General features: G+C 42.9%; 1 protein-coding gene across 4 annotated transcripts in view; it reads left to right on the forward strand.

The window, feature by feature from the left end:
* GIGYF2 (GRB10 interacting GYF protein 2) overlaps nucleotides 1-14,074 on the forward strand; it is a 127,873-nt gene that overhangs the window by 33,435 nt on the left and 80,364 nt on the right. For 3 of the 4 annotated variants that reach the window (XM_016186882.2, XM_060193783.1, XM_016186879.2), the window contains exons 4-5: nucleotides 5,727-5,856; nucleotides 7,604-7,699. In XM_016186882.2, coding sequence (XP_016042368.1) covers nucleotides 5,727-5,856; nucleotides 7,604-7,699 — 226 coding nt within the window. Of the gene's footprint in view, nucleotides 1-5,726; nucleotides 5,857-7,603; nucleotides 7,700-14,074 lie in introns of those variants that run through there. The other variant, XM_060193784.1, reaches the window with a different exon arrangement.

A 14,074-nucleotide genomic window follows, 5' to 3' on the forward strand; every position in this document is an offset into this window, starting at 1 on the left:
ACACCTAGCCCATCACTATGCCATGCTCGTTCTGGCTCCAAAATATCTCTTGAGTTTGTTCATTTTTCTCCATCTCCAACAGAGTGGCATCTGTGGCCTCCTAATGATGTTTCCTACACTCCACTCTTTGCTTCCATGGACTCTCCTTACAAAGTGATCTTTTCTTATTCTTTACACAGTTTCATAGTTCCTGAGCCAACTTTTTTATTCAAATAGAGGAGAGGCACCATCACACCAGACTTCCAATGGTGGTGTGGCACTCCCATGTGGTGCTGGGGCTGCAACCAGGACTGCTCTCATGGCAAGACATATGATGCCCTACTGGTGAGGTGTCTCTGGCCCTGTAGAATAATTTAAAAATGTAAATGGCATCGGGCTTTCTCTAAACTCCAGCAATGGCTCTAAGTCTGTGTGATTCTAAGCCTTTCCTTTATAAAAGTCAATCAGTCATGAGGGTCTGGGAGGGTCAGCCAGGACCCCGGACCTCGATTGCTTTCTCACTGCATGAGACTTTGTCTCCAAACTCATGTTCTTCTTTCTGCCTCTGTTCTTTTTTCTCCTTTCCATTTAACCTCTGTTCTGTTTATTACTACACTCCATATCCTGCGATGAAAAAGATATGAGGAAAAAAAGTTCCTGACAGCAGACAGCATGTGTAAAGATAAAAGGGAGTGAGAGACTGCAGGTTAGCTTTGTGACACGCAAGGGGATGAGCTTGGAGGTGGCCCTCTAGTGCTAAGCTGCTTTGGGTTTTGTTTGATCATTGTGTGCCAGAGAAGGATTGTTAAGCAGAGATCATCCTATTCAGATTTCCGCTTGGAATAACTAATTTCTTGTATGGAGGATGAACCTATACTAGTCATGTAGTTTAGGGTATTTATGTAAGTAGTAAAAATAGGCGAGCTGATCAGAGGATGGTGTGAGATTTTAAAATTGGCAGGATGTGGTGATGGGGAAGGCAGAGATGGTAGAAGGCCAGAGGTAAAGGGTAATGCCCTCCAAGAGGCCAAGTAGGTGGTGGCAGACGGCACTGGGGTGATTGAGCCCCTTGTAATGTCTTCACCATGTTCAGTGTGTGCAGGGGTGCAGTGGGGGTGGGTGGGCGAAGTGGGCTCATGAAAGCCTGACTTTGTAGGGAAGAGGTCAGAGCTGGAGTTGAGTCACAAGTTTACACAGAAGTGCTTTTTGACTCACCTCCACACTTCAGCTCTGATGTTCTGAACGTTTTTTGCCAGATGCAGTACAGATTTTGGACAGCAAAATACAAGTGAAATTTTAGGGTATCGTGTGGTTTTAGAAGGACCTGCTGCTGTGTCTTACCAGTCACTACTTACAGTAAGACCAGGTAGTCCCGACCTCCCATGTTACACAGGTCTCAGTATATGGCTGGCATGATAGAGAAAAGTTCCCTCTGGATCTAGGAGTTTGGCTAGAGCAGTGGAGCAGAGCAGGTGGATGGCACAGACAGTTGAGTTTTCAAGAGCGAGGATGTGGAGCGGCTTCTGAAGTGAAGGGAGGAGAAGACGGGCAGTGCACAACCAGGAGGGGGCCTTTTATGAGGCCGGGGATATGACAGGCAGGAAGGCCCCTCGATGAGTTCAAGATGAGGGCGGGCTTTGGGGGTGTCCCTCAAGTGTGGCTTAGTTTCACCAAATATCTGTAGGCATAGAGGGGTTTGGAGTAGGATTTGTTGGTTATGTAGTAGAATATAGGCACCATCCTAATTCAGGCCACGCTTTCTCTTTAGGATGACTGTCCACTCATCCGGGTCTCTTGAGAATGCACGTGGTCCTTCCTCTGAGTAGATTTGGTTGAGTCCCAGGCATTGGAAAGCTCTTGAGGGGTCCATTCCCTCCACTGGGACTCTAAGGAGACTTCCAGGGTCTGGTGGGGGAGGCCTCAGAGGAGCCGGGGATTCCTCCAGCTATGTCAGTGCCTCTGCATCCACAGGAAAAGATAAATGCTGCCTATTTCCCAGCGTTCTTTCTTTTTTTTTGGTATGAACACTCATTTATTTGGAGATGGGTACAGGTTTATATAGAGAGTTAAATAAAGAACACTTTTCAAATGTCATAAATTACAGGTTTCTTTTTTTAAAATTTTATTTAAGAAAGGATTAATTAACAAACCATAGGGTAGGAGGGGTACAACTCCACACAATTCCCAACACCCAATCTCCATATCCCATCCCCTCCTCTGATAGCTTTCCCATTCTCTATCCCTCTGGGAGCATGGACCCAGGGTCATCGTGGGTTGCAGAAGGTGGAAGGTCTGGCTTCTGTAATTGCTTCCCCGCTGAACATGGGCGTTGACTGGTCGGTCCATACTCCCAGTCTGCCTCTCTCTTTCCCTAGTAGGGTGGGTCTCTGGGGAAGCGGAGCTCCAGGACACATTGGTGGGATCTTCAATCCAGGGAAGCCTGGCCAGCATCCTGATGGCATCTGGAACTTGGTGACTGAAAAGAGAGTTAACATACAAGCCAAACAAATTGTTGAGCAACCCAGCGTTATTTCTTTGCTGCTGCTGAGTCAACCCATTTTCCACCCGTCCTGAGTTTCCATGTAATTTAAGGAAAGACTACATAGAGATCCTCGAGTGATGCAATTTATAGCATGTAAAGTGTAACGATCTCAACAAGGTCAACAGAAAGAGGAAAACAATTTTTTAACAAGTGTAATGATGGGAGTCGGGCTGTAGCACAGCAGGTTAAGCGCAGGTGGCGCAAACCACAAGGACCGGCGTAAGGATCCCAGTTCAAGCCCCCGGCTCCCCACCTGCAGGGGAGTCACATCACAAGTGGTGAAGCAGGTCTGCAGGTGTCTGTCTTTCTCTCCCCTCTCTGTCTTCCCCTCCTCTCTCCATTTCTCTCTGTCCTATCCAACAACAATGACATCAATGGTAACTACAACAATAAAACAGCAAGGGCAACAAAAGGGAATAAATAAATAATTAAAAAAAATTTAAAAAAGTGTAATGATCTGTTATAAAAGTACCAGTTTTATTCTTAAGGAGTAAAGATTTGCCTTAAAAAACACATTGGCTTAGAATATGTAGCACATCAATTTCTAATAAAACAGGTGTATATTTAAAAATTCATGCTTGGTAAAGTGAAGTGTAGGTATTTTAAGTAAAAATTGAGACCTTGGGAGTAAGGCAGTAGCACAGCGGGTTTAAGCGCAGATGGTGTTAAGTGCAAGGACCGGCCTAGGATCCCGGTTCGAGCCCCTGGCTCCCGCCTGTAGGAGAGTTCCTTCACAAGCAGTGAAGCAGGTCCGAAGGTGTCTTATCTTTTTATCCCCCTTTCAGTCTTCTCCTCCTCTCTCTGTTTCTCTCTGTCCTATCCAACAATGATGACATCATCAACAACAACAACAATAGTAACTACAACAATAAAGACAACAAGGGCAACAAAAGGGAATAAATAAATATATTTTTTAAATTGAGACCTTATTATTGCAAAGGTCTTAGTCTGCTTAGCCTTGAACACGTAGGTTTGGGTCTCTGTCCTGCCATCTGCGACCGGGCAGGCTGCTTCCTCCTTGCTTTCATTTTTCTTAACTGTTACACAAGGGTAGTTATTTATTTATTTTTTTAATTTATTGGGGAATTAATGTTTTACATTCGACAGTAAATACAATAATTTCTATATGCATAACATTTGCCAGTTTTCCATATAATACAACTCCCTAAAGTTTTTAATATTTATTTATTCCCTCTTGTTGCCCTTGTTTTATTGTTGCAGTTGTTGTTGTTCATGTCTTCGTGTTGGATAGGACAGAGAGAAATGGAGAGAGGAGGGGAAGACAGGGGGAGAGAAAGATAGACACCTGCAGACCTGCTTCACTGCTTTTGAAGCGACTCCCCTGCAGGTGGGGAGCCGGGGTTTGAACCAGGATCCTTACGGTGGTCCACAAGGGTGGTTATTATATCTGTATTTAGAACCTTTGGGAGAATGCTCTCACCGCCGGCTTAACCTGTCTCACATAGGACTAGGACTAAATGATCTCTGAGTCCAAGAATAATTGAAAACAAAAGACCAGGGGGCTGTAGAACACACATGTCGCCATGCATAAGAGCCAGTTTCAAGCTTCTGCTTCCCACCTGCAGGGGGACGTTTTACAAGTGTTGGAGGTGTCTCTCTTTCTCTGTCCTCTTACCCCCATTTTTTAAAAAGATTTTTAAAAATATTTATTCATTTACTTATTCCCTTTTGTTGCTTTTGTTGTTTTTTATTCGTGTAGTTATTATTGTTGTTGTTGGATAGGACAGAGAGAAATGGAGAGAGAAGGGAAGACGGGGAGAGAAAGATAAAGACACCTGCAGACCTGCTTCACTGCCTGTGAAGCGACTCCCCTGCAGTTGGGGAGCTAGGGGCTCGAACTGGGATCTTTCCACCGGTCCTTGTGCTTTGCACCACCTGCACTTAACCCGCTGCGTTACCGTCTGCCCCCCCCCCCATTTCTATTTGTACTATCACAGAAAAAAAAGAAAAGGAAAATAGTTACTGGGAGTTGTGGACATGAAGTGTAGGCACCAGTCATAACCCTGGTGGCAAAAACAAGCAAACCCACAGTCTAGTAGCAGCCAGATTGTGGTTTCCATATGGACTGAGGAGAAGGGTCTCTCAAGAAAAGTGGTGGTTTTGGGGGTCCGACCAAGAAATACTGCAAGTTGAGCTGGAACATTTTGACATACCAGATAGAAAAGAAACTGTTAAAGGTGACTAGGCTTGTGCCAAAATCACCCAAAAGCCAACCTGAAGGTTCTTTGTTGGATCAAAGATGAGACAGAGCATTGTTAGGAACATTGTTTTGCAATTTAATAAAAAAAAAATAAAACTTTCCATTGTGAACTGTATATTATTGGGTAACAGTGCCAAGTAGTTTGTGAGGAAACTTTTTCTTTGTAAAAAATTCTAATGAAGTGATGTCAGATTAGTCACTTTTCAGCTTCATTGTTACCAGGGTTGACTGACCTCACAAAACCAGCTAGCCAGTGTGTGTACCTCCTGGTGGAATGACCAGATCCAAGGTGGTCTCAACATCTTCCGGTGATAGGAAATGTGGAGAACAGAGAAACATGGCATAGATCTAGCACAATCTAGACTTTTAAAAGGCCTTTGTAGAGAATTGTTCCCTCCTCACCCACCACATTTATCAAGAACGTGCCTTCATGCCTTTTAAGTTAGGGAGCTGGGGTATTGGGCTGTGGTGCCCTTGGGTAAGTACACATAACACTGTGCACAAGGGCCCGATACCAAGCATCTGGTTGCCACCTGTCTGGGCTACAAGTGTCTCTCTCTCTGTCCCCCCTACCCTCTCAGCTAAGGGAGTCGGGCGGTAGCGCAGTGGGTTAAGCGCAGGTGGCACAAAGCACAGGGACCCGTGGAAGGATCCTGGTTCGAGCCCCCAGCTCCCCACCTGCAGGGGAGTCGCTTCACAGGCAGTGAAGCAGGTCTGCAGGTGTCTATCTTTCTCTCCCCCTCTCTGTCTTCCCCTCCTCTCTCCATTTCTCTCTGTCCTATCCAACAATGATGACATCAGTAACAACAATAGTAATTACAACAATAAAACAAAGGCAACAAGAAAGGGGGTAAATATTTAAAATAATAAGTTAAAATAATTGGTTGGTGACTGCCACCTGAAATGCCTAAAATGAAAAGCTTTATAGTATGTGAAGATAGCATACTTGACATTTATTTCTGTGTTTTGTGCTTTCTTTCCCAGGCTCCGAGCTCTGTCCAGTGGTGGGAGTATTACATCTCCTCCTCTTTCTCCTGCTTTGCCGAAGTATAAGTTAGCCGACTATCGATACGGTAGAGAAGAAATGTTAGCACTTTTCCTTAAAGACAACAAGGTAAGAAAACAGAAATGAATTCGAAACTGAGAGTGAGAGTTTGGGTATTGCAGTGATAAGTGAAAAATAGTAAACCTGTATTCTGACCCGTACCTTCCTTTTCTTTCTTACCTTTCCTCCTGCTTTGAAACCTGTAAGTTTAGTGAATATTTATAACATTCTCTTACAGTCTTTTTTTTTCTTTTTTAATTGGATAGAGACAGAGAAATTGAGAAGGGAGGGCAGGTAAAGAGAGACACCTGCAGCACTGCTTCACCACTTTCCCCCTGCAGGTGGGGACCGGGGGCTTGAATCCGGCTGCTTGTGCACTGTCCTGTGTGTGCTTAACCAGGTGTGCCACTGCCTGACCCGTCTTACAGACTTTAGAAAAGATCTAAGAGTTCATCATATGAGAAGTTTCACAGAAGCAGAATTAGTAGCACTTAATACTTTAATTTTTTATTCTCTTTCATGATTATCTCTATTTCAGTTGGAGAACTGAGAAGGGAAACTTTCTCACTTGACTACATTGTATGTTCTTTCCAGTTAAAAGTTAGCAAAAAGAGCTGCTTTTATTGTTTTCTTTTTTTAATTATTTTTTTATTTTCTCTTGTTGCCCTTGTTGTTTTATTGTTGTAGTTATTATTGTTGTTAGTGATGTCGTCATTGTTGCATAGAACAGAGAAATGGAGAGAGGAGGGGAAGACAGGGGGAGAGAGAAAGACAGGCACCTGCAGACCTGCTTCACTGCCTATGAAGCGACTCCCCTGCAGGTGGGGAGCCGGGGGCTCGAACCGGGATCTTTACGCAGGTCCTTGCACTTTTGTGCCACGTGTGCTTAACCTGCTGTGCTACCGCCCGACTCCCTATTGTTTTCTTATTAATTAAATTTAAATTTTGTAGTGCACAGCAAGTTATTTTAAAAGTCTTTATTGCCAGATAGTTTTTTGTTAACATTTTTACTAGTTATTTAATAATGTTTTGCAGGCCTGTAAGATTACAAGGGAATAGATCCATACCACACACGCTGCCATAGTTCTGTACCCCACCCCGTCCCCACCCAACAATAACCACAGTAATTCTTTTACTTAGAATTTGACACTTTTTTATTTTTGACACTAGGGTTATTGCTGGGACTTGGATCCTGGCAGTCATTTCTCCCCTCTCTTTTCTTCCCTCGCTTCCTTCATTAAAAAAAGGGGTGGTGGCGCACCTGGTTGAGCACACATGTTACAGAGCACAAGGTTCAAGCTCCTGGTCCCCACTTGCAGGGGGAAAGCTTCATAAGCGGTGAAGCAGGGTTGCAGGTGTCTCTCTGTCTCTCTCCCTCTCTATCTTCCCCTCCCTTTCAATTTCTTTAGGGAGTCACTTCACTAGTGGTGAAGCAGGTTTGCAGGTGTCTTTCTCTCCCCCTCTCTGTCCTCCCCATCTCTCTCCATTTCCGTCTGTCCTATCCAACAAGGACAACAATAATAACTATAACAATAAAACAACAAGGGTAATAAAAGGGAATAAATAAATAAATATTTAAAAAAATTGCTTGAAAGACTTCTCACTACCGTTTCTTTGAGTTCAAGGTAGGCATTTTTTCTTCTCCACTGTGCACTCTGGAATACCAGAGTTAACTGTCTATCAGCCCCAAGAGTGGTAGTCTCTTGGGAGACTGGGTTCCTTATTGTTGGGATAGAGAAGCAGTGTGTGTTAGTTTGGGTTTTCTTGTAATTGGAGGAATAGCACTCTTCTCACGGTCATGTATTTGGTTTTGTAGATACCTTCAGACCTTCTGGATAAAGAGTTTCTGCCAATCCTCCAGGAGGAGCCCCTGCTACCCCTCGCTCTCGTCCCCTTTACAGAAGAAGAACAGGTTGGTGTTTAGCCTTGAGCCACAGGTCAGATGCTTGTTCTTATCCACCAAAGTCACGGAGATTGAAAGCTGTTACTTGGAACATCCCATGAATCTGCATCCTTGTTCCTTGTTCTCAGTGTGGATGACTCTTCTAGCTGACTAGTTTCTGGTTTAGCTCTAAGTTGAGTGTTAGGAGGAAATTTTCTAGATCCTCAAGGGCAGAAGAAACCTTCCTTTATAACTTTAATCTGAGTAAAGTCAGTTTTTTTGGGGGGTGGGTGGGTAGTGGTCTCCTTTTAATAAATTTTGGTTTTGTTTAAGGAATGAATTAATAGCTAATGTAGTCTACCACTGAAGTAAAACTCATATATACAGCTCAAACTATTTTTAAAGTTGTTTTTCTTAACCTCCAAAAAAAAATTTTTTTTTAAGTTACTGTGAAAACATTAGATTTTTTAAAAAATTTCTTTATTGGGGAATTAATGTTTTACATTCAACAATAAATACAATAGTTAGTACATGCATAACATTTCTCAGTTTCCCATATAACAATACAACCCCCCACTAGGTCCTCTGTCATCCTTCTTGGATCTGTGCTCTCCCCACCCACCCATCCCAGAGTCTTTCACTTTGGTGCAGTACGCCAATCAATTCCAGTTCAGGTTCTACTTGTGTTTTCTTTTCTTTTCTTGTGTTTTCTTTTTTTCAACTTCTGCCTGAGAGTGAGATCATCCCATAGTCATCCTTCTGTTTCTGACTTATTTCACCTAACATGAATTTTTCAAGGTCTATCCAAGATCGGCTGAAAACGGTGAAGTCACCATTTTTTATAGCTGAGTATTATTCCATTGTGCATATATATACCACAACTTGCTCAGCCACTCATCTGTTGTTGGACACCTGGGTTGCTTCCAGGTTTTGGCTATTACAAATTATGCTACAGAGAACATATGTGTACACAGATCTTTTTGGATGGGTGTGTTGCGTTCCTTAGGGTATACCCCAAGGAGAGGAATTGCAGGATCATAGGGTAGGTCCATTTCTAACCTTCTGAGAGTTCTCCAGACTGTTCTCCACAGAGGTTTGACCAATTGACATTCCTACCAGGAGTGCATCAGGGTTCCTTTCACCCCACACTCTCTCCAGCATTTGCTGCTGCTACCTTGTCTGATATATGTCATTCTCACAGGAGTGAAGTGATAGCTTATTGTTCTCTTTATTTGCATTTCTCTGACAATCAAACACTTGGAGCATTTTTTCATGTGTTTCTCAGCCTTTTGGATCTCTTCTGTGGTGAATATTCTGTCCATGTTCTCCCCCCGTTGTTGGATGGGGTTATTTGTTGTCTTGTTGTTGAGATTGGCAAGAGAACACTAGATTTTTGAGGCTTCTGCATGGCATAACCACAGATATTATGTTTGGGCACAGTGTCCAGAGATGTAAAAGCTTTGATTTCAAGGAATTTAGTGGTGATTATAGTAAACTAGAGAAAGTCGAGCTTTGCTAGGGTATCACTTCAAAATATATATATTTGAAAGGTTTTATTTATGGGAGGGAGAAAGAACAAGGAAGGATAAGACCAGGGTATTACTTCTTCATATTTGGTACCAGAAATTGAACACGGGCTCACACAAACTGCAGAATCACAGGAATGTGATTTTAAATGAAGAATTAGTATAGTTTTTTCAGAGCAGATTTTCTGAGACTAATTCCCAGGTTACAATGCTGACCCTTTCAAAGTATACAGGTTAGCAGTTTTTAATATATTGACAGAGTTGTACAGTTGTCACCACTGTCCAGTTCCAGAACATTTTTTGTCATTACGTTTTGTGACAATGCTGGATGGTTCCTCTACACTGTTACCTTACTCCACATGGAAAGAATTTAGCTGTTGCTCCTCCGGGTAGAATAGATAAGACATCCATGGCTAGGTATCTGAGGTATCATAAAGTACAATGGAGAACACCACCATGAAGGGTACATTTGGCTCAAGAGGAGGCCCAGAAATGCAATTTGGTTTCTGATTATGAGAGCTGTCCTTTTGGGTCCAGCCAGTGCCTGGTAAAACTTCTGCTGGAGTCCTTGCTGACAAGGCATCACAGCCTTCCAATTGTGCTAAACAAGCCTCTGTTCTTTGTTGGTGATACAAATAAGCAATGTGATTGACAATTGATTGTGGCTCCGGGAATACTTAAGATTGAAGTTTGACAGCACAGATAACTAGGAAAGGAACTGTGACTACAAGACAGCATGGCTGCCTGGTGCTATTCCTACTTATCTTGCCAGTGTTGGAAACTTGCTGCTCTAGGATGTCACAGAGAAAATCACAGCCTGAGCACAGGATGCTTCAGAAGTTTTTGACCAGGCTGACTGGTGAAACTGCCTTAGAGATGACCTTTTCTGATGCAACAATGAGTCTCATAACAGTGCCAATAATCTCCAAGAACCGGACCCAGAGCTCCTGTTGGATAGCATTGTGATGTAGAGGGCTGAAGCCGCTCTCTGACATGCCTGCTGGGCTGAAGAAAATGCTTCTCAGCCCACAATTCTCATTAGACTGCTGAAGGTCCTAACATTTGCTTTCTGACTTTGAGTCTCTTGTACCGCATTCTTGACCTGCTCAGTCACTGTGTCATGAAGAATAGCCCCAGGAGACCATCACTTTCCCCGCGCATGGCATAAAGGTGTTGCTTGTAGATTCTGGCTGCAGGGCTTTTCCTGTCAGGGTCAGTGCACCGTGACCTTGCGTGAACACAGCCATGACAGAAACAGCAGGGCTTGTCTGCTGCATGGCTCAATCTAATCTGAGTCCTCTCTCTCGCTGCCTGGAGAAAGATCCTTGACCAGAAGGATGATCACCGCTATCTTCTGAACCAGCAGCCTGTATTGAGGGCTTACAGTGACTCCTTAGTAAGAAACTTCTGAGAAGCCACCAGAGGATAAGGAGAAGACAAGATGAACACAGAACCACCTCAGTGAGAGGAATAGGGAAGCACACAGACTCAGAATTAACCCTCCTTTCTTTTTTTGAAGGTTGCATGCAACAAGGATTTATTTGTTGAAGCTAAAGTACAGTTTATTCACAGGTGTATGCCCCAAAGACATGTGGAATAGGTCGTTCGCAAGGGACACTTCAGTTCACTAGTAAGATGGAGAAACATGCACAAAGATAGTTCCAAGTGCGATGTCCCCAAAATAGGAGGCACTCCCACCCCCACTGTCTTCTTCACTCGAGAGGAACCTGGAGCCTGAGCTCACATAGGCTTTATGTGGTAGCATTTCTCCGGGATAAAGGGTGACAAGGCAAACTATCAAGGAAAGTAGTATTCTACTGGTTTCTGATACTGGCTTATTAGCCAGAAGTTTCTCCTTTGTGACTTTGGTCATTTGTCTGCAGTGATGCAACCGTTCCAGGTCTCTAGAATTTTCAGCTCAAATCCTAACCACCACTTGTTTGTTGAAATGTTCTGAACTGGCTTAGAAAATTTTTTGCCTTAAATTTTTTATTTAGGATGCCTGAGGCCCAGGCTCAATCCCCGGCACTTCTATAAATCAGAACTGATCAATGCTCTGTTTTTTTGTGTTTTTTTTTTTTAAGTGCTACTTAACTAGGGGAAGAGAAAAGAAAATATTTACTGAAAAAGCTCAATTTATTTGTTTTGTATTGTTTTCCTTTAATGATTCAACACTGCTTTTCTAAGCATTTTTGTTTTGTTTATGGTTTCTCCTAAGCCGGTATCACTGATGGTGCCTGTAACTGTAAAGAGTGCATTTGTCTCCTTTGCTGAAAAGTCCATAGCAAAATTGACTAGTACCTTTTTTTAAGTTTTACTTTTTTTATTTATTGCATGGGGGGGGGTGGACATGGAAGAGAGAAACTGAATCCCTCTGAGACTGAGAGGCCAGAGCATCAGTCTACATGCAGTGCCAGGCATCACACCAGGCACCGGCAGAGCCTGCAGGTCTTAAGTCCTACCAGTCGCTCCCTGGCTGCCTGACAAAAAAAGAAAAAAAAAACCAGCCATCTGGCTATATTTTGATTCTCTTATTCTAAATATCCTATATAAAAGATTGATTAAAATACAGGTGTAGAGGGTTTATTTTTTTCTCTTTTTTTCCTGTAAGATTTTATTTACTTATTAATGAGGAAGATAGGAGGAGAGAGAAAGAACCAGACATCACTCTGGCACATGTGCTGCTGGGGATCAAACTCAGGACCTCATGTTTGAGAGTCCAAAGCTTTATCACTGCGCCAACTCCCGGACCACTTTTTTTCCTCTTTATTAACCAAATAACCAATATGCTTTTGCTACTTATAGACAAAATCTTTAAAAAAAAAATGGGGCCAGGTGATGGCACTCTGGCACTCCTGGTTAAGTGCACACATTATTGTGCGCAAGGACCCAGGTTCAAACCCCTGGTCCCCCCACCTGCAGGGGGAAAGCTTCACGAGTGGTGAAGCAGGTCTGTAGGTGTCTCTGTGTCTCTTTCCCTGTCTCCCCTCCCCTCTCAGTTTCTCTCTGTCTCTATCCAGTAATAAATATTTTTAAAAAAATCTTTAAAAAATATGACATATTTGTATGTCTGTGTGTGATCTCCAGGGCCTCACTACTCCAGGTTAACTTTTTCAGATAGTGGTGGAGAGGTATGGGGGTGGGCACAGACGGACAGACACACACACAGAAACCTCCCCCCACTTTACTTTGCAGCACTGAAGCTTCCTTCAGTGTGGTAAGGGCTGGGCTTGAACCTGTGCCACACGCATAGCAAACTAGTACACTGTCCATATCTTTTGTTTAAGTAAATAAAATTTCTCATGCAGTTGGGCTGTATGCTTCACTTTCTTCCCAGAGATTACTGTGAAGTGGATTGCTTATTTATACTTCAATACTTTCATTATATATTTTTTCTGATGCCATAAAAATTTTCTTTTACCGAGTTGCAAATCTTATAGTGCATACTGTAGTTCATATTTTTCAGCTTTCTCTTTTTTAAAAACAAAGCCGTCCCCCCCCCCCTTATTGTCATCTCCAGGCCTTCACTACTGTGGGCTGACTCTTTAGATAGAGACGGGCGGGAGGAGTGGGAGAAAGTCCACACTACAAGTTTCTCCCGTGTGGGGGAAGGTTATGGCAGAGCAGTGCACTAGCCAAGTGAAATATGTTCAAGGCCCAGAGATAAGTTTTTAAAGGATTTATATTTTTATTAATGAGAGAAGTGGAGGAGGAGGAGGAGAGAGAGAGAGAAAGAAAGAGAAAGAGGAAACCAGCTCTCATGCATGAGACTACAGTTTATTTGCTGGACCTCATGCTTGACAGCCCAGTGCTTTATCCCTGCTGTCACCTCCTGAGCCACAATTTTTTTTTTTTTTTTTTGGTATTCACCATGCTGATACCTGTATCACTTTACTGTATGTTGTCCCATGTGTGCGACAATCCAGTTTCCTCTGCTGGGATATTCAGTTTTTCTGTCTTATGCTGCAGTGAGCATTTCTAGAATATACTATGATATTGGAATCACTGGGTTTTGACTCTTTTGTTTTTAACTCTGGACCTCTTGTATATGTGATATTGCTGAGAATCCTCCTGACCCACATTTTACACACACACACACACACACACACACACACACACACACACACACTCACACACACACACACTCACACACACTCACTCACACTCACACACACACACTCACACACACACACACACACACACTCACACACACTCACTCACACTCACACACACACTCACACACTCACACACACACACACACACACTCACTCACACTCACACACACACACACTCACACTCACACACACACACTCACACACACTCACTCACACTCACACACACACGCTTTCCTTTTTAAAGAGAGATCGAGGGAGAGACCACAGCACTGCCCTTCATCCAGGTAATTCTCAGAGTGTTTCTATGTGCTGCCAGGGCTTGAACCCAAGGCCTTGCCCATGGTAAGTTGCACACTCTACAAGGTGAACTGTCAGCTCCTGATTCTTTGCATTTTTTAAAACTATAAAGTATGACCAAATTAGCTTCTCTTGTGATTTATCTCACTTTGTTTTCTCATGAGACAGAGAGAGACAGAGACAGACACAAAATATAGAGTGTTGGCTCTCTACAAAGCTCTGTTTTTGCTTGCTTAATTGAAGCCAAGGGCTCATGCATTTCAAGGCAGGTACTCTGCTGCTGACCTACCTCTAAAACCTAAAAATGTTTTCTTAAAATAAAAATCAATGCTGAAAGACTCTTTATTCTTTTTCCTTTGTCATTTCCTTCAAATAGCTGTCTCAGTTTGAGAAGCAGGTTTCTTAGTGTTACACTTACAATTTAGGTAGTTTTTACCAGATTAGCTTGTTTTATTAATTTGACATTC

Source organism: Erinaceus europaeus, chromosome 7 (genome assembly GCF_950295315.1).
Source record: "Erinaceus europaeus chromosome 7, mEriEur2.1, whole genome shotgun sequence".
Taxonomy (NCBI): Eukaryota; Metazoa; Chordata; class Mammalia; order Eulipotyphla; family Erinaceidae; genus Erinaceus; species Erinaceus europaeus.